General features: G+C 46.2%; 1 protein-coding gene and 1 long non-coding RNA gene across 2 annotated transcripts; both read right to left on the reverse strand.

Moving 5' to 3' along the window:
* Positions 1-6,404: 6,404 nt before the first annotated feature.
* Positions 6,405-14,447, reverse strand: IBA57 (iron-sulfur cluster assembly factor IBA57). The gene is made up of 3 exons (XM_058179983.1): positions 13,980-14,447; positions 12,054-12,385; positions 6,405-6,816 (listed from the first exon to the last, which is right to left on the reverse strand). The coding sequence occupies exons 1-3, from the start codon at positions 14,249-14,251 to the stop codon at positions 6,422-6,424; spliced, it is 999 nt and encodes a 332-aa protein (XP_058035966.1). The 5' UTR covers positions 14,252-14,447; the 3' UTR covers positions 6,405-6,421.
* Positions 14,448-22,924: 8,477 nt separating this feature from the next.
* Positions 22,925-25,447, reverse strand: LOC131196761 (uncharacterized). Its single transcript, XR_009154813.1, has 2 exons — positions 25,183-25,447; positions 22,925-24,908 (listed from the first exon to the last, which is right to left on the reverse strand). It is a non-coding gene; the product is annotated as an uncharacterized LOC131196761 (long non-coding RNA).
* Positions 25,448-25,897: the final 450 nt, after the last annotated feature.

Here is a 25,897-nt window from a genome sequence, read left to right on the forward strand (position 1 = left end):
CTGGGGGAATGATGGGAGCGTTGGCTGGGGATGATGGGAGGAGCAGTCCTCCGGCTCCCATCCGCAACCTGCCCCTCGAACCTCACCTCACCTCACCGCGTAAACCGCCCCCCAACCCCTCCCCCCCCCCGCGGCCACCACCGCCGGGGCTCTTTTGATTGACAGGGCCGCCCGGAGCTGCCCCATTGGCGGCAACCGCCGCCTGATCCCCGCCCTCTTGCACGCGCCGGGCGGGGAAAAAAAAAAAAGCGGCGGGAACAGCGCATGCGCCGCCCTCATTGCGCTCGCACCCCTAACGAATCTGGAGGCGGAACCCGAAGGGAAGTTGGGAACAAACATTGTCATAAGTAAAAAAAACATATCATGAATAAAATATATATATATATATATATATATATATATATATATATATATATATATATATATATATATATAAGTAAAGAATATGCAGTAGCTATATTAATCTGATATAATGAAAGGGAACAATAGGACAGGAACGGTAGGCACGTTTGTGCTCTTATGCACGCCCCTTATGGTCCTCTTAGGAATGGGGTGAGGTCAATAATAGAAAGTTTTTGGATAAAGCTTTTAGGATTATGGGAAGAGACCACAGAGTTAGGTAAAGTATTCCAAGCACTGATGATTCTGTTATTTTCTGCAATCTAGATTAAAGCGGTTGGCATTAAGTTTAAATCTATTAGTTGCTCTAGTATTATTGCAATTAAAGCTGAAGTAGTCTTTAACCGGAAGGACATTACAATAGATGATTCTATGAGTTAAACTTAGGTCTTGTCGAAGGCGACGGAGTTCCAAGTTTTCTAAGCCTAGGATTTCAAGTCTGGTGGGATAGGAGTCAGGTAATGAGTTCCAAGCATTAACAACTCTGTTGCAGAAGTCATATTTTCTGCAATCAACTTTGAAGCGGTTGACATTAAGTTTGAATCTATTTTTTGCTCTTGTATTATTGCGATTGAAGCTGAAGTAGTCTTTTACAGGAAGGATATTGCAGTAGATGATTTTGTGTGTTAAACACGGGTCTTGTCTGAGTCGGCGGAGTTCTAAGTTTTCTAATCCCAGGATTTCAAGCCTGGTGGTGTAAGGTATTTTGTTGTTTTCAGAGGAGCGGAGAACTCTTCTTGTAAAATATTTCTGGACGCGTTCTATTGTATTTATGTGTTATATATTACTTTATTAACTTTAATAAACAAAAGCTCAAATTCTTCAGAAATAAGCCGGAAGGGCAACGATGCACACCTCTCCCTCGTTCCCAATGTCCGCATACACACGTTTTATTTATTTATTTTATTTGTCACAACAGTATATATAAGCATAAGCATGAAATAATTATACAATATATAAGCATATATATAAGTATGAGTATGTAATAACTAAATTAATTGGATATAATGAAAGGAAACAATAAGACAGGAACAGTAGGCACGCTGGTGCTCTTATGCACGCCCCTTACAAACCTCTTAGGAATGGGGTGAGGTCAATAGTAGACAGTTTTTGGTTGAAGCTTTGGGGATTTTGGGAAGAGACCACAGAGTCAGGTAGTGTGTTCCAAGCATTAACAACTCTGTTACTGAAGTCATATTTTCTGCAATCAAGATTGAAGCAGTTCACATTAAGCTTAAATCTATTGTGTGCTTGTGTATTGTTATGATTGTAGCTGAAATAGTCTTCAACAGGAAGGACATTGTAATAGATGATTCTATGAGTTAAACTCAGGTCATGTCGAAGGCGGCATAGTTGTAAATTTTCTAAACCCAGGATTTCAAGTCTGGTGGCATAAGGTATTTTGTTGTATTCAAAGGAGTGGAGAACTCTTCTTGTAAAATATTTCTGGACACGCTCAATTGTATTAATGTCAGAAATGAGGTGTGGGTTCCAGACAGTCGAGCTGTATTCAAGAATTGGTCTAGCAAATGTTTTGCATGCTCTGGTTATTAGTGTAATCTTTCTGGAGAAGAAACTACACAAGATTAGGTTTACAACTCTTAAAGCCTTTTTGACGATGTAGTTGCAGTGGGCTTTGGCACTTAGATCATTGGATATGAAAACTCCAAGATCCAACTATCTACACGTGTCAAGGCGGGTAGTGTAAAACTGCTTTAGGCGTGATTATTCCCCCCCCCGCCTCGTTTCGAGGGAGGAGGTCTGAATGCCACCCTCAAGCTGGCAAGGAGCTAAAGCGGGGGGGCGGGGGGGGCAACCTGTATCAGCCTGAAAAAAATCTGGCTTGCATTAAATGGAGATCCAAACCAGGGGTCTTCAACCTTGGTCCCTTAAAGACTTGTGGACTTCAACTCCCAGAGTTTTGCTTTGCTGTCTGAGGGACTCTGGGAGTTGAAGTCCACAAGTCTTAAAGGGACCAAGGTTGGAGACCCCTGATCCAAACAACGATTGCTCCCTGCATTTTAGCCCCTTGCTGCACCTTTCAGTGGGATGATCCAATCCTAGATGGACGTTAGAGGTCATCTAGTCCAACCCCACTACCCAGCTCAGCAAAGTGAAAGCCAAAAGTAACTATGTTACTTAGCAAATTACAAAAACCCATGTCATTTGCCCCTTAAAAGGTTATGTACTCTTTCCAAAATCTGGAAAGATGGAACAATCAAGACTTAAAAACCCAGCCCCTTCCATTGCTGTGTTAACTTTACCAACTTTTAATACTCCAGATCTATTTCAAAGGGGTTCTGCCCTTCAGGTAGTACTCGACTTACGATCATAATTGAATCCAAAGTTTATGTTGCTAAACAGAAAGTTAAGTGAGTTTTGCCCCATTTTACGACTTTCTGCAGTTGAATTTGGAGCAGTTTACCTTGAGTTTGTATCTATTATTTGCTCGTGTATTGTTGTGGTTGAAGCTGAAGCAGTCATTGATAGGTAAGACATTGTGGTAGACTTCAGACTGAAGTCGGCATAGTTCTAAGTTGTCTAAGCCCAAAATTTCGAGTCTGGTGGCATAAGGAATTTTATTGCGAGCAGAGGAGTGGAGGACTCTTCTCGCGAAATATCTCTGGACTCTCTCGATTGTATTTATGTACGATATACAGTGCTGGTTCCAGACAGATGAGCTGTATTCAAGAATTGATCTAGCAAATCTTTTGTATGCTCTAGTTCAGTGGTCACCAACCAGTGGTCCATGAACCACTGGTGGTCCGCAAGAAAATTTTGGTGGTCTGCAGAAAAATTATTTGCATTTTTTATATTGCAGTAAATACTATTTATCTTTTTTAAAAAATCATATTGGTGGTCCTCAGGATTTAAAATTATGAATTTAGTGGTCCCTGAGGTCCGAAAGGTTGGAGACCCTTGCTCTAGTTAGCAGTATAATATTACCAAGATTAGGTAATAATCTAATAATAATACAATATTACGCAAGAAATGAGTACTCCAAAGTCCTTGACAGAGTGAGGGTCATCTATAAGGTCATGTCCATCTAATTTGTATTTTATGTTTTGATTTTTTTTTGCCAATGTGCAAGACGGAGCATTTGTTGGTTAAGATTTGAAGTTGCCACTTGTTAGACCAATACTGTCACATAGTCAAGCTCTTTTTGAAGGGTAATTGCATTGTCTGTAGTGTTGAATAGTTTAACATCGTCAGTGAAGAGAACACCGTTGCTTTTAATATGATCGCAAAGGTTGCACTTGGGACTGCAGAAAAAACAATTGCTACCAACCTGCCTTCCATGGAGGACCTGCATACTGCACGGGTTACAAAGAGGGCTGAGAAAATATCTACAGACCCCTCACATCCTGGACATAAAACTGTTTTATCTTCTTCCCTCAAGACGACATGATAGGGCATTGCACACTAAAACAACCAGACACACAGAGTTTCCCCCCATGCCATCACTCTGCTAAACACCTAATTCCCACAACACCGTCTTGCACCCTTTGATGTCAAACCACGTAGCAGGACTGTATTACTCTTATCCTTCTCCTTTGTCCTATTATCTATTCCATTAGATCTGATGACTTTCGCTTTGCTGTTTGTATCTTATGGTTTATGTTGATTGCTTTTATTTAGTATCTGATGACTATCACTGAACGTTGCATCTTACGATTTATGATGATTGTATTTTATGATCATGATCATGATTTATGACACGTTGCTTGTATGTGCACTGAAATCTGCATCGGAGACAAATTCCTTGAGCGTGTCTTGGCCAATTCGATTCTGTTATTAATTTGCAAATAAATTAATATTTTGACATTCTAATATTCTGATTTGGGCCTACAGGTTTAGAAGATGACTCTTAATTCCCTCACCCGCCACACTTAAGAAAAACAGTTTAGAACAGGTGTCTCCAAACTTGGAAACTTTAAGCCTGGCGGACCTCAACTCCCAGAATTCCCCAGCCAGCTTTCTGGGAGTTGAAGTCCGCCAGGCTTAAAGATGCCAAGGTTGGAGACCTCTGGTTTAGAATCAGTGGTGGGATTCAGCCACTTCGCACCACTTCGGGGGAACCGGTTGTTAACTTTCTGAGGAATTTGGCAAACTGGTTGTTGGAAGAAATCATTAGGGCAGAGAACCCGTTGTTAAATTACTGCAATCCCACCACTGTTTAGAATGTACCACAAGGGGGAAAAAAGGTAGAAAAACCTTGGGCCAATTCATAAAACTAAATCACAAAGCTGAAACAGTGTTTACTGATAGATAGAACATTTAATGATTCTTAAGTTTTGGATTTTTTTCACAGCTACACCCCAATCCTGATGCTATTTTTCACACATACAGATACTATGCATTTACAACCATTTGTTCAGTCACTCAAAGTTAAAACACTACTGGAAAAACTGACTTCAGGTAGTCAATCAACCTATAACCACGTTTCTTGCCACAGTTGTTAAGTGAATCACTGCAATTGTTAAGATAGTCACACGACTGTTGAGTGAATCTGGCTTCCCAACTGATTTTGCGTGTCAAAAGGTTGCTTAAGGGGACATGACCTGAGGGCACTGCAACCGTCATAAATATGAACCAGTTGCCAAGCGTCTGAATTTTGATCGCGTGACCATGTTGCAATAGTTATAAATGTGAAAAATTGTCATAAGCAAGGGTGGGTTGCTGGGGGTTTGCAGGGGTTCAGGAGAACCTCTAGCTAAAATTCTGTGCAGTTCGAAGAACCCCCAAATCCCATACCTGACTGGCTCCACCCGCCCCGCCCCTCCCAGGAGTTCTCAATCGGCCCATTTTGGATGCAGGTAAGTGCAGAGTGCTCACTGAGGCTCGAGGAGTACGAAAAACAGGCCTACTGGAGGTTAGGCAGGGCCTCCAGAGCCTGGGGAGGCTGTTTTCGTCCTCCCTCCCAGAGGCTCAAGGAAAGACTCCAGAGCCCAGGGAGGGCAAAAACACCCCCCACACACACACCATGGTGCAGGAGGCGACTAGACCACACCCACCATGGCCACGCTCACCCAGCAACCAGGCAGAGAACCCCTTGCTAAAATTTTTGAAGCCCATCTCTGGTCATAAATCATCTTCAGTGCAGTTGTAACTTTGCACGGTCACTAAAAGAATGGTTGTAAGTCGAGGACTACCTGTACTGATTCATCTGGCAAGAGGGAAGGCCAGATCGTGGGAAAAATAATTATTTTGGGTGATTAAGTCACAAATAATATTAATCTGAATTCAAAAGAATAATATCTATACAGTAGTCTGTATAGGTTTAAAATTCTTCGACTACTATTTTTGCCATTGTGAATAAATGCCTGGATTTTGATCAAGTGACCATGGGGATATTGTGGTTGCAAGTATGAGGACCAGTCATAAGTCACTTTTTTCAGTGCTCTTGTAACTTTGAACAGTCACTAAACAAATGGACATAAATTGGGGGATTACCTGTAATATTTTTCCAATCAAATAAAGCGATGGAAATGAAGAATCCAAGTCAATTATTTCTTCAATTTGGCAACTTTAAGAACTTGGCAACTTCAATTCTCAAAATCTCCCTTTGTGGCTGAGGAAATCTAGGAGTTGAAGACCGTACTGCTTAAAATTGTAAATGTGGAGAAACGCTTATCTAAAGGGGAAAGGAATCTCAAGGGAAGAACCACTTTGATATTTATAACTGGAAGCCAGCATCAACAAATAAACAAGATAATAAATCTAGTCAGCCAACTTGGGCAAAGCTTACAGTAGTTTAAATCTTTCCTTGACCTTGACTGTTAGGTTTTGTTCTTCTGGAAGAAAGAAAAGGGAGGATGAGAGGAAGAATCCGACAAAGCTACAACAATATGACTGTCAGAGAATAAATAACGACCTAAAATTTCAAAGTTTCCCACCAATGTCAAACTAGGCACCATCATAAAGGATTCTTCCTTTCAAAGCCACTAATTTTTGGAATTGTGAAAAGAAGCAACTAAAGACAATAAACTCTGAGGCAAGTCATATTCAGCAGAAGATCAGGCTATTTATTGGCAGGTTGGGGCCACCATGTAGGAATGGATGCTGTGACCATCACTTGAGAATCGTTGGTGACTTTGAGCCGCAGCGGCCCCTTCATAGTCGCCAGACGCAGCAAAGCAATTCCGAACTCGTTCTCACCCGCGCGGAATTTTCCCGCCGACTTCTCCGATTCGGTCACAATTTCGGTACCTTCGGCAATGCTTTCGAAAGGCATCAAGGGTGAGAGCTGAATGGGCAGGAGCCGTTTCCGGATGACGCCCATGTGATGAGTCCTAGCCGTCAACTCCTGACCGATATAGCAGCCTTTCGTAAAACTTACGCCATTCAGATAAACCAGGTTGGATTCCAAAGGCAAAGCAATTCCATACGGGAGATCTTTCACTCCTTCAGGGATACCTGGCGGAAAACAAATCAGTATGATTGAATTATAGGACTATTCCTGTTTGGCAAGCCAGCCAATTCTGCAGAAATGGTTTCATTGGAAGTGGACGTTATGCTAGCAAGTCTTTGCACTGATATAACAGTACAAGCATTCCTTGACTTAAACAGTTTGTTTAGTGACAGTTCAAACTTACAGAGGCACTGAAAAGTGATTTATGACCATTTTTCACACTCATAAACGTTGCAGCATCCCCATGATCAAGTGATCAAAATTCAGATGCTTGGCAACCGACTCATATTTATGATAGCTGGGATCTGTCCCGGGGTCATGCGATCCCTTTTGTGACTTTCTAATAATCACAACAGTCTAACAGTCTCAATGGAGAAGCCAGATTCACTCAACAACCTTGTGACTAACTTAACATCTGCAGTGATTCATTTAACAAACTGTTAAAGATTGTAAAATGGAGGGGGGGGGAAATCACCTAACCGCTGGCTAATTTAGCAACAGAAATTTTGGACTCAATTGTGGTCATAAGTCAAGGACTACCTGTATATGGGGGAGGACCTTGCGAAGCAGAAGGAAGAGCCACAAATGAGGCAGTGGCCGGATAAAAGGTTGCTGAACCCCCAGAAGGAAAAGGGGCATAGCAAACATCTCAGAAGGGACCTTCCCTAGTTTAGTTTAGTTCAGTTCAGTTCAGTTCAGTTCAGTTCAGTTCAGTTCAGTTCAGTTCAGTTCAGTTTAGTTTAGTTTATTAGAATTTGTCTCTAATTCTCTTTGGAGAACAAGAATAAAAGGAGAACAAGAATAAAAGGAAAAAAAATACAATGACAGGGACAATAGACACATCAGTGCACGCACCCTCTACTGACCACTTAAGTATGAACTAAGGTCCACGGAAGTCAATTTGGGGCTGAAACTGTGAAAATTTGTAGCTGAGGCAACTGGAACAGGCAGGGCACTCCAGACTGTGAGAACTCTATTACAGAAATCATATTTTTTTACAGTCATGTTTAGAACGATTTACACTGAGTTTAAAACAGTTGTTCGCACACATATTATTGCGATTAAGACAGAGAAAGTCATTTAGAGGTAAAGCATTGCTACATATAATTTTGTAGGCAATACCTAGCTCTGACCGCAAGCGACACAATTCTAAGTTATCCAAACAGAGAATTTCGAGCCTCATAGCCTAGGGAATTCTACTGTGTACAGTTTCTGGGGGTGTAAAAGAGGAGGAGGGGAAATGTACTTTGAGACTTACAAGTTTCGGTTAACGGAACCTTAGAATAATGTTAGAGCTAGAACTTCTTGTTTGCACTGTGTGCTTCTTCTATTGATCAAGGGATTGGGTTCAGCGGATCCATTACTACAGAGAAAATGTTAGGAGCCATCTAGCTCTGCAGCACAAAACCAGGAGATGGAGAGTTTTAGTCTTGCCTTAGGCATTAAAGCTGGCTGGATGATTTTGGACCAATCACTATGACACCATGAATGGCATGAAAGCCTGACTCTGGGACAATCACCAGGAGACAGGGAGTTCTAGTCCCATTTTAGGCAAGAAAGCCAGCTGGGTGACCTGGTACCAGTCACTCTTTCTCAGTCAAGCTCACCTCACAGGGTTGTTGTGGGGAAAGTAGGAGGAACTGGTGGGTCTAAGGTTTCTCAATATTAATCTTGGGTTTGTGACTGGCGATTGGACCAAAAGGAGGAGTTCTTTTAAAAAAAGAAAAAGAACAAAAGGCAATATTTCTCAATCTCAGCGGCTTTAATATGCGTGGACTTCAACTCCCAGGATTCCCCCAGCTAGCATTCTCTATATTTTCAGATAGAGAAATACTAAACACAAAAAGTTTAAAATCCATAATAATAATAATAATGATGATGATGATGATGATGATGATGATGATGATGATGATGTTTTAATTTGTATACCGCCCTTCTCCCGAAGGACTCAGGGCGGTGAACAGGCAAATAAAATACAAACAGAAACATACACCATAATTAAAACAACCCTTAAAAAACTGATTCAAATTAACCAGAAAATTTAAAATAACCTTACACCCCATAAAAATTACGGAATTTAAAACCCACAATTAAAATTTAAAATTTAGAATTTAAAATCAAGCCAGTCCAGCCAAACGGAATAAATAAGTTTTAAGTTCGCGGCGAAAGGTCCCGAGGTCAGGTAGTTGTCGAAGCCCGGGGGGGAAGCTCGTTCCAGAGGGTAGGAGCCCCCACAGAGAAGGTCCTCCCCCTGGGGGCCGCCAGTCGACATTGTTTGGCTGACGGCACCCTGAGGAGTCCCTCTCTGTGGGAACGCACCGGACGCTGGGAGATAGAGGCCGGCAGTAGACGGTCCCGTAAGTAGCCCGGTCCTAAGCCATGGAGCGCTTTAAAGGTGGTAACCAATACCTTGAAGCGCACCCGGAAAACAACAGGTAGCCAGTGCAGTCTGCGCAGGATAGGTGTTACGTGGGAGCTCCGAACCGCTCCCTCAATAACCCGCGCAGCCGCATTCTGGACTAGCTGAAGTCTCCGGGTGCTCTTCAAGGGGAGCCCCATATAGAGAGCATTGCAGTAGTCCAGACGAGAGGTAACGAGAGCATGAGTGACCGTGCATAGGGCATCCCGGTCCAGGAACTGGCGGATCAGGTGAACCTGATAAAAAGCTCTCCTGGAGACGGTCATCAAATGATCTTCAAAGGACAACTGACCATCCAGGAGCACGCCCAAGTTGCGCACCTTCTCCATCGGGGCCAACGACTCGCCCCCGATAGACAGCCGCATCTGCAGCTGACTGTACCGAGGTGCCGGCATCCACAGCCACTCCGTCTTGGAGGGATTAAGTTTGAGCCTGTTCCTCCCCATCCAGACCCGTACGGCTTCCAAACACCGGGACAGCACTTCGACAGCTTCGCTGGGGTGGCCCGGGGTGGAAAAGTATAGCTGAGTATCATCAGTGTACAGTTGGTATCTCACCCCAAAGCCACTGATGATCTCACCCAGCGGCTTCATATAGATGTTGAACAGGAGGGGTGAGAGAATCGATCCCTGAGGCACCCCACACGAGGCACCTTGGAGTCGATCTCTGCCCCCCTTTCAACCCCGTCTGCGTCCAGTCAGAGAGGTAGGAGGAGAACCACCGATAAACGGTGCCTCCCATTCCCAACCCCTCCAACCGGCGCAGCAGGATACCATGGTCGATGGTATCAAAAGCCGCTGAGAGGTCTAATAGGACCAGGGCAGAGGAATAACCCCTATCCCTGGCCCTCCAGAGATCATCCACCAGCGCGACCAAAGCTGTCTCCGTACTGTATCCGGGCCGGAAGCCGGACTGGAACGGGTCTAGATAGACAGCTTCATCCAGGTACTGGGGTAGCTGACATGCCACCACACTCTCTACAACCTTCGCCATAAAGCGAAGATTGGAGACTGGCTGATAATTCCCTAAAACAGCTGGGTCCAGGGAAGGCTTCTTGAGAGGTCTCGCCACCGCCTCTTTCAAGGCAGCGGGAAAGACCCCCTCCCGCAAAGAAGCATTTGTAATCCCCCGGAGCCAGTCTCGTGTCACCTCCTGAGTAGCCAGTACCAACCAGGAGGGGCACGGATCCAGTAAACATGTGGTGGCATTCAGCTTACCCAGCAACCTGCCCATGTCCTCGGGAGTCACAGGGTCAAAGTCATCCCAAACCACCTCAACAAGACGGGTCTCGGAACTCTCGTCTGGATCTACCCAATTTTGATCCAATCCGTCCCGAAGCTGAACGATTTTATCATATAGATAACCGTTAAACTCCTCGGCACGCCCTTATAGGGGGTCCTCCCGCCCCTCCTGTTGAAGGAGAGAACGGGTCACCCGAAACAGGGCGGCCGGGCAGTTATCTGCCGACGCAATGAGGGAGGAAACGTAGGAACGTTTCGCATCCCTCAGTGCCACTAGGTAGGTCCTGCTATAGGACCTAACTAGTGTCCGGTCAGCCTCAGAACGGCTGGATCTCCAGACACTCTCTAGGCGTCTTCTCCGGCGTTTCATCTCCCTCAGCTCCTCGGAGAACCAAGGAGCTGGTTGAGACCGACGCCGGGTCAGAGGCCGCAAAGGCACGACACGGTCCAAAGCTCCAGCCGCGGCCTGTTCCCAGGCCGCGATTAGCTCTTCAGTCGTGCCGTGGGCCAGGTTCTCGGGAAACGACCCAAGCTCCGTCAGGAACCTCTCAGGGTCCATCAGGCGCCTGGGACGGAACCAACGCATTGGTTCCGTCTCCCTGCGGCGGTGGGTAGTGGTCTGAAAGTCCAGATGAAGGAGAAAATGATCTGACCATGACAAAGGGTCGATAACTAAATCATTTAAAATCAGATCATTCAACCACTGGCCAGAGATAAAAACCAAGTCTAGGGTGCCTCCCCCAATGTGAGTAGGGCCATCAATTAATTGAGTCAGGTCCATGGCCATCATGGAGGCCATGAACTCCCGAGCAGTCGAGGATGCCGTGCCAGTTGATGGCAAGTTGAAATCCCCCATGACCAACAGTCTAGGGGTCTCAACTGCCAACCCAGCTGGCAACTCCAACAGCTCGGGCAGGGCTGTTGTCACGCAGCAAGGAGCCAGGTACGTGATCAGCAACCCCACCTGAGTCCTACGACCCCACTTCACATAGAGGGATTCACAACCAGCTATCTGAGGCACAGTGGTCTCCCTCGGTTCCAGGCTTTCCTTAATAATAACCGCCACCCCGCCACCCCTACCTTGGGCCCTCAGCTGATGGAATGCTCGGAAACCTGGTGGGCACATCTCCACTAGGGGAACCCCCCCTTCCGTGCCCAGCCAGGTCTCCGTAATGCCCATAACGTCTGTGGTCCCCTCCTGAATTAGATCTGAGATCAGGGGGGCTTTGTTAACCACGGACCTTGCATTGCATAACATCAGCCGGAGGCCCAAGTCCCGAGTACTCTGGCCACCCGGGGAACGGGAAGAAGCAGGGGGGCCGGAGCATGCGATCGCTCTTAAATAGCGAGGGCGTACTCCCAAAACCTGATGTGGGCCCCCCCTTCCGTCATATCTGCCTCTCCCGCTTACCGGGAGAGATATATACCACAATTACACAGCAGCAGCGTCTAGACTAGGCGGTCTCCAGGGTCTCTACGCTCCATGTTCCCACTTCCACAGTTCCACTCCCGAACCCATCATCCACTACTTTCCGCACTGCCATTCGGCTTCCTACAATGACTGGCGGCAGGGCACTTTTACCTTGTTGATACCTGTGCCGGTGGTAATCCTTCGGCTCCCCAAGCCGGCATCCGGAGACGATCTCCAGAGGGTTCACGTCTTTGTGGGCGATCAGCCTCCAACCCATAATCTTCACCCTGGGATCTGCGGTTAGAACTACAGCTTGGCCAGCATGTTGCAAAACCGCCGATGGTTCTTTTGGAAGGACGGCCCACACAGAGAGGTCAAGGCAGGGCGAGATGTCTAATTTCCTGCGGATCTTGTACAGCTTCAGATGTTTTCGGAAGGAGTCCAGGAGGCCTGCGTCACATTCCAACAAAACGTGCTGTTCTTCTTGCTTGTTTTCATGGAGTCTGAAAACCGAAAGAATGAATGTTCACAGGGAAATCTAATTCTATTTCCTCCCTCTACGGCAGGGGCTTCCAAACTTGGTGACTTTAAAACTGGTGGACTTCAATTCCCAGAATTCCTCAGTTAGCTGGGGAATTCTGGGAGTTGGAAGTCCATCAGTCTTAAAGTTGCCCAATTTGGAGACCCCTGCTCTAAGCCTAAATTCCTCTCCCTGCACAGATAACATGCTAGCATCTTAGGGTGTTGTTGTGACGACCCAGGCCCAAGTAGCTATTACCAGACACAATCGGTCCTAAAGAAACATATTTTATTAGAACAGCTGAGAATTGCTTCATTCTTAGCTTAGTCCAAATTAATTCCAAAACAAAAGTCCTTCCGAAGAAGTCCTTCCGCCTATAACAAGCCTTTATCTTCTTTGGCCTTTCCCTGACTCCAGGACTGGCCCATTGTCCTCCCCAGCCTCCTCACTGTCCAACTCCACTGCTAGCTCCCCAGGCTGCTGGCTGACCACAAGGCCAAATTGTTTTTTTGAAAAGCTACTGTTTGTGGGTTGCTTGGTGTTCTCTGATCTTGGGGCACATCAGAACAACTAGACACAAGGACAGTTTTTTCCCCGAAGGCCATCACTCTGCTAAACAAATAATTCCCTCAACACTGTCAAACTATTGAATAAATCTGCACTACTATTAATCTCATCGGTTTCATCACCAATCTCTTTCCTCTTATGATGTATGACTGTAATTTTTTGTTGCTATCATTAAGGGTTAAATTGCAACCTATGACCATCATTTGTTTTGTAAATGTTGTACCTTTGATGAAGGTATTTTTTTTCTTTTTTCTTTTATGTATACTGAGAGCATATGCACCAAAACAAATTCCTTGTGTGTCCAATCACACTTGGCCAATAAATTCTATTCTATTCTATTTCTATTTCTATTATTTCTATTTCTATTTCTATTCTTTGCTTGGAGACCTTTCATGGCCCAGCTAGGGAACATCATTCAATGCTAGACAAGAGGAGGAGGTGGGGTCATTGGTACTCTCTAAACTTGGTTGTTGTTTTACAGACCTTTCATAACCCAACTAGGTAACATCATCAGTGCTACAATGGAGTGGGCTTCTAACTATGTCAGCACTGGATGGCTCGCAGCAAAATAAAAAAAAGATATAAAGTGATACGAAACAACTAAAAAGCAAGAAAGACGAAGTGAATTCGTGAAAGTATTCTTTTTCCTTTTCATCGGCATTGAGGGTCATGCAGAATAGGTTTTCTTATAATTGCAATATGGGTTTCGTAGTCCTGTTGCACTGGCTAACTCAAGCGAGTTCCCTCGTATTTTTATTCGCCTTGGGAAATAAAATACATTAAAAATACAAGAAAAACCCAATTTTAGTCATTGCAACAGTACTACAAAACCCATATTGCAAGTATTACAAAGCCCATTCTACGTGGCCCTCAGCATCCGTCTTTCCCAGAGCTCGGAAACGAGCCCCCCCCGCCGCGGAAGACGGCACTACAACTCCCATCGTTCCCCGCCGCTGATAGCGGCGGATGACGAGCCACGGGGTCGCCCGGCTGAGAGAACCCGTACGTACCTGTACGCGATGACGTCATAGAGGCACCTCCCCTGGACGTTGAGGGCGTGTGCGTAAAGCGCGCGCGGCGCGGCTCCGCCCACCTCTTCGAAAGGGGTCACGTCATTGGTGAGGAGTCCTTGGAGGAAAGAGAGCGTCTCGGGGCCTTGCAAGCGGAGGAGCGCGCGGTGGCTCAACGGGAAGCAAACGGTGGTCGCTCTTATGCCACCGCCGCCCGAGTGCAAATTTCTCGGGAGGCCCCGCCGCAGCGCCGCGCTCGCCCTCACCAGCATGGCGGCCTGGCGGAGAGCGACCAAGGACCTGGAAAAGACCTCGGCGCCGCCATCTTGTGTATGGTCGAGGGCGGAGCGAAAGGGCGTGAGGCAGCTTTAGTCAAGTGCGCAAGCGCAGAGGCCCCTAGCGCTTATTTTTTGGCCAACGGACGTAAAGGGGCGGGGCCGAGCTCCGCAGGTGGCTCATCATTGGCTGGGTGGTCCTTCCGGCTTCTACAATCCACCTGTTGAATACGAGAGACCAGGAGCCTTTATTCCAAAGGCTTATTTTAGCGTATGGCTTGTCATATATGGACTAACAATATATATTAACATTTCACCTAGATTAGTAAAACATACCAAACTCCAAATGTGAGAAATATTATGTTCAAATACCAATGTCTAGGCCATCTAACCACTGAAGCACAGCATCCATTTATGTTTTAAAAAATCATGATCTTTTCAAATACATGGCAATAAAAACAAAATGTCTATGGAGATTCTGAGCGGTCCAAGTTATGGTTGTCCCAAAGGTAGAATTGTATAATAGTTGGAAGGGACCTTGGAGGTCTTCTAGTCCAGGGGTCTCCAACCTTGGTCCCTTTAAGACTTGTGGAACTTCAACTCCCAAAGTCCCTCAGCCAGCTTTGCTGGCTGAGGAACTCTGGGAGTTGAAGTCCACAAGTCTTAAAGGGACCAAAGTTGGAGACGCCTGTTCTAGTCCAATCCCCTGCTTAGGCAGGAAACTCTAGGGGTCTCCAACCTTGGTATCTTTGACTTCAACTCCCAGAGCTGGCTGAGGAACTCTGGGAGTTGAAGTCCACAAGTCTTAAAGGGACCAAGGTTGGAGACCCCTGCCCTATACCACTTTAGAATAGAATAGAATTTTTTATTGGCCAAGTGTGATTGGACACACAAGGAATTTGTCTTGGTGCATAGGCTCTCAGTGTACATAAAAGAAAAGATACCTTCATCAAGGTACAACACTTAATGATAGTCATAGGGTACAAATTCAACACTTAATGATAGTCATAGGCTACGAATAAGCAATCAGGAAACAATATCAGTATAAATGGTAAGGAAACAAGCAACAAAGTTACAGTCTTAAGTGGAAGGAGATGGTTATCTTCCACTCCTTCCACTTTAGACAAATGGTTATCCAATCTCTTCTTAAAAAGTTCCAGTGTTGGAGAATCCACAACTTCTGGAGCCAAGTTGTTCCACTGATTAATTGTTGTAACTGTCAGGAAATTTCTCCTTAGTTCTAAGTTGCTTCTCTTCTTGATTAGTTTCCACCCATTGCTTCTTGTTCTACCCTCAGGGGCTTTGGAGAATAGTTTGATTCTCTCTTCTTTGTGGCAGCCTTGGTGGTTTTTCAAAAGGCAACTGGACTTTTGTTTTTCCTTGAAGATACTTCACTTCTCATCCAAGAAGCTTCTTCAGTTCTGATTGGATGGTATATGTGTATGTGAAAGGATTAGTTCTGACAGCATCCTTCCATCCCCTCTCATCATCCAATCAGAGCTGATGAAGCTTCTTGGATGAGAAGCGAAACATCTTCAAGGAAAAACAAAAGTCCAGTTGCCTTTTGGAAAGCACCTTTGAGACAACCGTGACCTGGATGGCTGAGAATCTACGACTAGTCCTCAACTTACAACAGTTCATTTAATGACCGTTTGAAGTTACAACAGTACTGAAGAAAGTGACTTATGACTGTTTTTCATACTTATGAATGTAAGGAAATGAATATACTGAAATACTAGAATTAGTAGAAACTTCCTAATTGTTTCCTGCAACATATATGTATATGATGTCTTTGTATACCTGCATGCTGTAAATATTTGTTTCCTGTGATACTGATATATATATTATGCCCTTTGTAGTTATAACACAGTCGTGCCATTGACTAACTTCCTGGACTGTTATTGGGGGTCTGTTGTGAAGTATCTGGCATTTGTCAAACTGTATGTCCCACCTTTTGATCAGAGCCTTATCTCTCCCCATCCTGCCTAAGAACGGATCTCATCTTTGATCTTTTGAGTTCCCTCCACTCCAGGGGGCCAAACAGCCAAGTGTGAACACAAAGAAGATGATCAGGAAGAGATAACGTAGATGATGCTCATTAAGAGGCTCTACCTTGTTTCAGGAGATATACAAACCAAATTCCAGGGATACACAAATCAAAGATGCCAGAATTGGAGGTTTATGACATTCCTAAAGAATATAAAAGGGATTCGGATTCCCTCTCGTTTGTAGTTCTTCCCTGCACGGATCTTGTATGTGTTCGGAACAGCTAACCATTTAAGCTTGATCAAGATTAAATGCTATTTTACTCAAGCCTCTGTTTAAATTTCATGTTTGACATTTGTGAGCTTAAACATATTATTATTGGATCTTATGTGACCATGGACCATCACCATGGTCACGCGGATCAGAATTCAGACAGCTTGGCAACTGGTTCATATTTATGACGGCTGCTCTGTTGCAAGGTCATGCGATCCGAATTTTGTGACCTTCTGACAAAGTCAACGGGGGAAGCCCAATTAACTTAATAACCATGTTACTAACTTAACAACTGCAGTGATTCACTTAAGAACTTGGCGGGGGGAGGTCAGAAAATGAAGGGAAACTAACAACAAATGTCTCACTTAGCAACATAAATTTTGGGCTCTGTTGTATCTGCACACAGACAATTTGTCTTTCCTTACAGCGCTTTGTGCAGAATGCAGACAGGTCCCAAAGATTTTTTTTTTCCTTCAAGAGGCAAGTGGACTTTCTGGCTTTTCTTTGAAGACGTTTCGCTTCTTATCCAAGAAGCTTCCTCAGCTCTGACTGGATGTTGGGGGAACGCGAGGAAGCTGTCAGAATTAATCCTATGCCTTTTTTTCTTTTTACAGCAGGGATGGGCAACCTTGGCAGCTTTAAGAATTGTGCAGTTCAGATCCCAGGATTTCCCAGCCACGTTGCTAAAGTTGAACGCCCCTGATCAATACTGTATCTCCATTAGCAGGAAAACTCAAACCCAGCAAGATGGTGGTGTTTTTTGGCACCAGGGATATTTTAATTTTTTGTTTGGAGCGTCTTTATCTTGGCAAAGCTTGCTTTTTTGCAGTTTGGTTTGATAAAATGACCAGCGACTGCTCAAAATCACAACAGCACACAAAAATGATTTATGGCCGACCCTCGGAGTCATGACCATTGCACCATCCCCACAGTCATGTGATCAAATATAGGTACTTGGCCACCAGCATTATGTACAATGGTTGTAGTGTCTTGGGATCATAGAACCTCCATTTGCAACTTTCTCAGCCGGCTCCCAACAAGCAAAGTTAACGGAGGGACTCGGATTTACTTAAACACCACGTGAATCGCTTAATAACTACGGCGATTCACTTATCAACAAAGCTGCAAAAGGTTGTAAAATGGGCGTGACTCTTTGCGTGCTTAGCAATGGAAAGTATGACCCCAACTATGGTCATAAGTTGAGGACTATCTGTAAAGTGAATGGGGTGCCCACTCTGATTTCAGAGTTGCATACTCCCCAAGAGGTGGGTGAATGAATGAATGAATGAATGAATCTATCTATCTCTTGCGCGTGCGCAAGATGGCGCTGCGGTAAAACTTCTTGTCGGCGGATCTGGGATTGCCCAGCTGATGACATCGTCGTGGCCGTTCGTTTAGTTGTTTTCGCCCCCCGGCCCAGTAGAAGATCTTCCTCGCAGCCGCGGGAGAGGTCTGTGGACCTTTTAGGACCCGCGGCTGCTGAGAACGGGCCGGGAGGGCGATCGGCGTATGACGGCGGCCATTTTGGATGTCCGGGAGAAGGCGGCGTTCGGGAGGAGGCGGCGTTGTGGTCGGCGTTTTGGTTGGCGAGCCGGCCCCCCCCCCCAGCTTTCCTCGCTTGCTCCCCCTGTTTCTAGCTTGAGGATTCCTAAGGACTCTCCTGATATCAATAATGGCGGTCCCCTCGATATCGGAGGGAGGGGGCGATACCAGAGGTAAGGAGGGCAGTCTGGCCTATTCTGGGCCTGGCTTTCCTGCCATAAGATCTCTCCTATCGCAAGGACAATGGCGCAAGGACAACGGCGCCCCCTTCGATATCGGGGAGGAGGAGGAGGTTTCGGCCGCCTGTTTGGCCTGGTTTGGTCTGGCTCCCTAATAGCGGCGATGTCGGCCGCGCCCTCTCCCTTCCCCCGTTTGGTGGGGGCTTTGGGACGTATAACATTCTCTGGGCACTTTGTGATCTTTTTGGGAGCTGTTGCTGGGCCATATTGGAGTCGGACTGGAGTTCTGGGAGCTGCTGGGAGTTGTTGGGAGTTCCATCTGGAGACAGCGTTGGACTTGGAAGGCGACTTGGATGACAGCTATGGAGCGCCTTTCCCTTCCCCCCCTCTTTTTGGGACCCGGATATTCTTCTGGACAGATTATGCTATTTAAGTCCTGGACTATTGGTTCTGGAGTATGGACTTACCAGGACCGTACCATGGGTCTGATGGTTAGAATATATTTTACATCTTATATGCCATATGTTACATCTTATATCCCATTTGTACCATGGATGCTGACTGTCCATTTTTACATCTTATGTCATCTTATATCTGGATCCTAATTAGAGAGCTACCTCATGAGAACATCTCTGTTAACACCTCTGTTAGTCTGGGACAATCTATTTTCTGCTGACTTTTATTGTTTATTGCATGTGCTATTCTAGATCCGAACTCTTGCGCTCAGTGCCCCCGCCTGGTGGGAACGGCCTGCTACTTTACGTAAGGCCGGCCTCAATGACGGGTCTTGGGACCCACAGAGGTGGCATGCGAAGAGAAAGAGCCTTTGGGGTTTTTTAGATAGGGCATTTTTAAGGGGTGGGAGGGTTAGGGCGGGTGCTGGGGGTAACCGTCGGGAGGAAACCAGTTGCGGCTCGTGGCGATTATTTAGTGGGTTCGGAGGTTATGGGGGGGGAAAGTGTTCCTTTTTGTGAGGGTGGTTCCATTTGCACGGTAAGTGGGAGGGGCAGATATGGCGGAAGGGGGGGATCGTATCGGTCTAGGGGGTCACGCGTTCGATGTCTGCAAGCGATCGCGTGCCCCGATCCCTCTGACTTTTCCCGTTCCCCGGATGGTCAAGACCCTCAGAGCCTGGGCCTTCGTCTGATGTTATGCAACGCACGGTCCGTGGCCAATAAGGCCCCCCTAATATATGATCTTATTCAGGGGGGCGCCGCGGATCTTATAGGCGTTACGGAGACCTGGTTGGGCACTGAAGGGGGCGTCCCCCTGGTCGAAATGTGCCCACCGGGTTTCCGTGCATTCCATCAGCCGAGGGCCCAGGGTAGGGGTGGGGGGGTGGCGGTTGCTATTAAAGAGAGTCTAGAGCCGAGGGAGACCACTGTACCTCAGATTGCTGGGTGTGAATCCCTCTTTGTGAGATGGGGTCATAGGTGTCAGATGGGCTTGCTGGTCACGTACCTGGCTCCTTGCTGCGTGACAGCTGCCCTGCCTGAGCTCCTGGAGGTGCTTGCCGGGGTGGCAGTGGAGACCCCCAGACTTTTAGTCATGGGGGACTTTAACTTGCCATCTGCCGGCGTCATCGACAGTGGCTCGGGAGTTCATGGCTTCCATGACGGCCTTGGACCTGACTCAAGTAGTGGATGGCCCCACTCACATCGGGGGTGGCACTCTGGACCTTATTTTTATCTCTGGTCAGTGGTTGAAGGATCTGGATTTGAGAGATGTAGTCATAGAACCTTTGTCATGGTCAGATCACTCTCTCCTTCGCCTGGACTTTCTGACCGCCACTCACCACCGCAGGGAGACGGAACCACAACGTTGGTTCCGTCCCAGGCGCCTGATGGACCCGGAGAGGTTCCGGACGGAGCTTGGGCCACTTCCTGAGGGTCTGGCTCACGGCACGGCAGAGGAACTAGCCGCAGCCTGGCAACGGGCTGCGGCTGGGGCTTTAGACCGTGTCGTGCCTCTGCGCCCTCTGACCCGGCGCAGACCCCAACCGGCTCCTTGGTTCCCCGAGGAGCTGAGGGGGATGAAACGCCGGAGAAGACGCCTAGAGAGCTCCTGGAGGTCTAGCCGTTTAGAGGCTGATCGGACACTAGTTAGGTCCTATACTAGGACCTACCTGGTGGCACTGAGGAAGCGAGCGTTGCTCGCCTCCTCCCTCATTGCGTCGGCAGATAACCGCCCAGCCGCCCTGTTTGGGTGACCCGCCCTCCTTCACCAGGGGAGCGGGATGACCCGTGCAGGGGCGTGCTGAGGAGTTTAACGGTTATCTATACGATAAAATCGTTCAGCTTGAGACGGTTTAGACCAAAATTGCGGCGATTCAGATGAGGCGTCTGAGGGTGGTCTTGGTGATATTTTTGGGATGAGTTTGACCCTGTGGCTCCGAGGACATGGACAGGTTGCTGGGTAGGCTGAATGCCACCACGTGTTTACTGGACCCGTGCCCTCCTGGTTGGTGCTGGCCACTCAGGAGGTGACACGAGGCTGGCTCCAGGCGATTCTGAGTGCCTCCTTGTTGGAGGAGTCTTTCCGGCCGCCTTGAAAGAGGCGGTGGTGAGGCCCTCCTCAAGAAGCCCTCCTGGACCCGGCTGTTTTAGGTAATTATCGTCGGTCTCCAACCTTCGCTTCGCAGCGAAGGTTGTAGAGAGTATGGTGGCATATCAGTTTCCCCTGCACCTGGATGAAACTGTCTATCTGGACCCGTTCCAGTCCGGTTTCCGGCCCGGTTACAGCACGGAGGCGGGTTTGGTCGTTGGTGGATGATCTCTGGAGGGCCAGGGATAGGGTTGTTCCTCTGTCCTGGTCCTATTAGACCTCTCAGCGGCTTTCGATACCATCGACCATGGTATCCTGCTGCGCGGTTGGAGGGATTGGGAGTGGGAGGCACCGTTTATCGGTGGTTCTCCTCCTATCTCTCCGACCGGTCGCAGACGGTGTTGACAGGGGCAGAGGTCGGCCCGGGCGCCTCACTTGTGGGGTGCCGCGGGGTCGATTCTCTCGCCCTTCTGTTCAACATCTACATGAAGCCGCTGGGTGAGATCATCAGTGGCTTCGTGTGAGGTACCAGCTGTCGCTGATGACACCCAGCTGTACTTTTCCACACCGGGCCACCCCAATGAAGCTATCAAGTGCTGTCCCGGTGTTTGGAAGCCGTCGGGTCTGGATGGGGAGAAACAGGCTCAAGCTCAATCCTTCCAAGACAGAGTGGCTGTGGATGCGGCATCCCGGTACAGTCAGCTGAGTCCTCGGCTGACTGTTGGGGGCGAGTCATTGGCCCCGATGGAGAGGGTGCGCAATCTGGGCGTTCTCCTGGATGAGCGGCTGTCTTTTGAAGACCATTTGACGGCCGTCTCCGGAGAGCTTTCCACCAGGTTCGCCTGGTGCGCCAGTTGCGCCTTTCTAGACCGGGATGCCTTATGCACGGTCACTCACGCCTCGTGACGCTCGCCTGGATTACTGCAATGCTCTCTACATGGGGCTCCCTTGAGGGGCATCCGGAGGCTTCAGTTAGTCCAGAATGCGGCTGCGGGTGATAGAGGAGCCTCGTGGCTCCCGTGTGACACCTATCCTGCAGACTGCACTGGCTACCTGTGGCCTTCCGGTGCGCTTCAAGGTGTTGGTGACAATCTTTAAAGCGCTCCATGGCATAGGGCCGGGTTATTACGGGACCGCCTACTGCTACCAAATACCTCTCACCGACCCGTGCGCTCTCACAGAGAGGGACTCCTCAGGGTGCCGTCAGCTAGGCAGTGCCGTCTGGCGACACCCAGGGGAAGGGCCTTCTCTGTGGGGGCTCCCACCCTCTGGAACGAACTCCCTCCAGGACTACGTCAACTTCCGGGTCTCCGAACCTTTCGTCGCGAGCTTAAAACATACTTATTCATCTGCGCGGGACTGGATTAGGTTTTTAAAGTAATTGGTTTTAAGGGGTTTTTTATTATTTATACTGTTTTAATGATTTGGGCTTTAGAATAAGTTTTTTAATTGTCGTTTTAATCTGTATTTATATGTGTTTTAACTGCCTGTAAACCGCCCTGAGTCCTTAGGGAGATAGGGCGGTATATAAATATGATAAATAAATAAAATAAATAAATAAATAAATTTATCTATCTATCTATCTCAGTAGCACTTACACTTATATACTGCTCCATAGTGCTTTACTATGCATTATGAAATGATTTATAGCATTTTGCACCTAACAATCTGGATCCTCATTTTACTGATCTTGGAAAGATGGAAGTCAGAATCAATTTTGAACTGGTCAGAATCAAATTGCTACAGTCAGCAGAGTTAGCTGCAATGCTGCATTCTAACCACTGAACCACCGTGGCTCCTCCATCCATCCGTCCGTGTCTGTTTATCCCATCCATCCATCCATCCATCCATCCATTTCTCTCTAATCATCTACCTACCTATCCACCCAATCCACCATCTAACTAACTCTTTTATACGTCAATCTCTTAGCAGTTGTAGCTATTCAAGAATAAAATGAAAATCTTGTTTTGTTTCTTTCCATTTTTATTCTTATTTCCATTGAAACTGCTAGTTATTTCTTTTGGCCTCGGGGCAGCATGACAAAATTACTCAAGATGCAGTAAATCGACAAAAGTTTTGGAAACCTGATTCTATGCGACACTTAGAAAAACCTTTCCCCTAAATAAATGCACCACCACATCCGGAATATGATGAAACAAAAGGAACGTTTTGTTCCATTTTTATTAGTGCTGAACACTGAAACATCCAAAAGTGTTTACTGTTCGTAAGTAATTATTCCATGTACAACTTGTAAATACCATTTACAATGAAATGTATTAATGATCGACAACATACTTTCTGGCTCGTTCGCACAAAAGATTTAATATGACAAATTCATCCATTTTTCTCAGCTCAGATAATAATTCTCAGAATTTTTAATCTCACTAGGTGGAATTCCACACTTCAAAACTAGAAGAATTCCTCTCAAGTTCATGTTGGCAAATTTAAGTGGCTGTCAACACAGCCACTTTCTATAATGTTTAAACATGTCATGTGAACGCAGTCAAAATGGGCTTCTTACACAACTGGCAAATGAGAAAAATGTACAAGAAAAAAGACTAAAAAAAAAAAAAGTGGTCAAAACTCTATTAACAGCATAGATTTGTTATGGCTATTTAGTTAATTTCAAGTATTTCCCAGCGGAATGGAATGCGAACAGCAGTGTGTGTGTAGGCTTTGGTGGTGCGGTTTTTGAAAGGGAAGAGTGGTGTTTTCTCTGGTGAAAGATGGAATAAAGATGCTGGTATCTCAAAACCACCACACCCAGATTAAAATCCTTACAGTTTGGGGAGCACAACTGCTGACTGTAACAGTTAACTGTTAAAGAAGCTCTCTCTTTTTTTTTTTTTGCATTATAGATTAATCTTTTGGTAATTTGCTTTTTTTTTAATACTGCAGGTATATAAGAAGAGTCTTAAAAACAACATTGGTTCTGTCTTCTGACCCTAGGATGTCTTCCCATGCATTGGGTATAAATACAGAACACAGGAATTGATATTATTTGGTGTGTATTATTATATTATAATCCAATTTATTTGCTGCCCAGCTCCACGGTTCAAGGCGACTCTGCATGTATTGATCTAGACACAGCTAAAAATTAGCTGAATTTTTTTTTACCCTGCCATCCCAATCTAAACAAACGCAATGCTGATTTGTGCACACTTCCTTAAAAAAAAAAAAAAAGGATCCTGGATTTTTTTAAAAAAATATTTTTGAACTAATTATTCGCTTAATTCCACCAACATGGCCTTTTCTTCAAGACTTTTTGTGAAGGACATCATCTGATAATCGGCGAAGAAAACAAAAGAAAAGAGCTATGTTAAACCAGGTCAAGGCAGAATTGCCTTCACTATAAATTGTGTCATTTTAAAAAAAAAATACTGTCACTATTCCAAGTGGTCTCTTTTCAATCCTACAATCCTGATCACCCCGGCAATTGCAGAATTGGGGTTTCGGCCCCTCACAAAATGGACCCATGAATCACCTATTTTGAACAGTTCTGGTTTTTGTCCATAAACATAGGCTTGTTTTGAATTATGATTTTTATCCAGGACCAATCTAGGTTAAGCTGAATTATTATTTTTTTGAAAACAAGTCCTCCCAGCAGATGCTTGTTTCTCAAACCTGACATCAAAAACACGAGTTTCCAAAATAATTTTAAAGATAATTCTCCACTGGTAAATCTTCATTTTGGGATGAGTAGGAGATGACAGAAACCTGTTTCTGCCCACCGCAGAGTTGTAAACATAGATTTTTCTTCATTCTATTGGAAGAAAGTATTTTTCCTTCAAAAATTCTTATTTGTCTGAACCTTCTTATTTTCCCTTGGGGTGATTTGTAGCAGCAGACCAGATTTATCTACTTGAGGCCACTGAGCTTCTTATCATACCTGAGATGTTCAATATATTCACGATGCAACTTGACGGTCTACAAGTTAGTGGAATCTTCTGAAAATTACCAAATGGGGCCCAGGACCGATACGTCATGCTATGTACATGAAACACATGAAACTGTGGGCTCCATAAAGACATCTTGAAGACTTCCCTCTGCGACTGATCGATGCTTGCAACCATTTTCCATTCCTGAGTCTTCCTGGTGAAATTCAATGACATCAAGCTGGAGGGCTAACTCTACGATATACAAATTCATGGAGTGAAAATGAAGATCTGTGTTCTGGCAGTGGATAAAATAACGTTAAGGCTGTTTTCCCCCAACATGGAATAATAGGATTGGAAAGGACTGTTGAGGTCTTCTAATCCAACCTCCTGCCTAGGCCTCAAGGTCCATAATTCCCAGTTGACATAAACTTAACGCTTCTGGAGGGCTTCAATGCAGAAGGGCTTTATTGGTCTTAAGAGATGTTAGGAGCAGGTAGGTTTATGGAGGTTGAATAAACAGTATTACCGGTAGGTCTCTTGGCTCTCAAGAGCTAAGCAGGATCAAACTTCATTATGGAGGACTTAAAATGGAAGCTGTAAAACCCCTCAGGTGGCTAGACAAGGAGACACAAAACGTTCTGGAAGAAAACAGTAGCAAACAGTGTCTGAATTATATTCAACAAATCTATTTCCAGATCAGTATGTTTCTCAACCTTGACAGCTTGAAAAGGTTTGGACTTCAACTCCCAGAATTCCCCAGCCAGGGTGAGGAATTCTGGGAGTTTGAAGTCTGCATTATAAGGACGCCTAAGTTGCGGACCCTCTCCATCGGGGCCAATGTCTCGCCACCGATGTTCAGCCGCGGATTTAGCTGACTGTACCGGGATGCCGGCATCCACAGCCCCCCTGTCTTGGCGCGATTCTGCTTGAGCCTGTTTCTCCCCACCCAGACCCGTCGGCCTCCAGACACCGGGACAGCACTTGATAGCTTCGTTGGGGTGGTTCGGTGTGAAAAGTACAGCTGAGTATCATCCGCATACAGCTGATACTTCACACGAAACCACTGATGATCTCACCCAGCGGTTTCATGTAGATGTTAAACAGAAGGGGCGAGAGAATCGACCCCTGCGGCACCCCACAAGTGAGGCGCCTCGGGGACGACCTCTGCCCCCCTGTCAACACCGACTGCGGCCGGTCGGGGAGATAGGAGGAGAACCACCGGTAAACGGGGCCTCCCACTC

The sequence above is a fragment of the Ahaetulla prasina genome, chromosome 4 (genome assembly GCF_028640845.1).
Source record: "Ahaetulla prasina isolate Xishuangbanna chromosome 4, ASM2864084v1, whole genome shotgun sequence".
NCBI classification, from domain to species: Eukaryota; Metazoa; Chordata; class Lepidosauria; order Squamata; family Colubridae; genus Ahaetulla; species Ahaetulla prasina.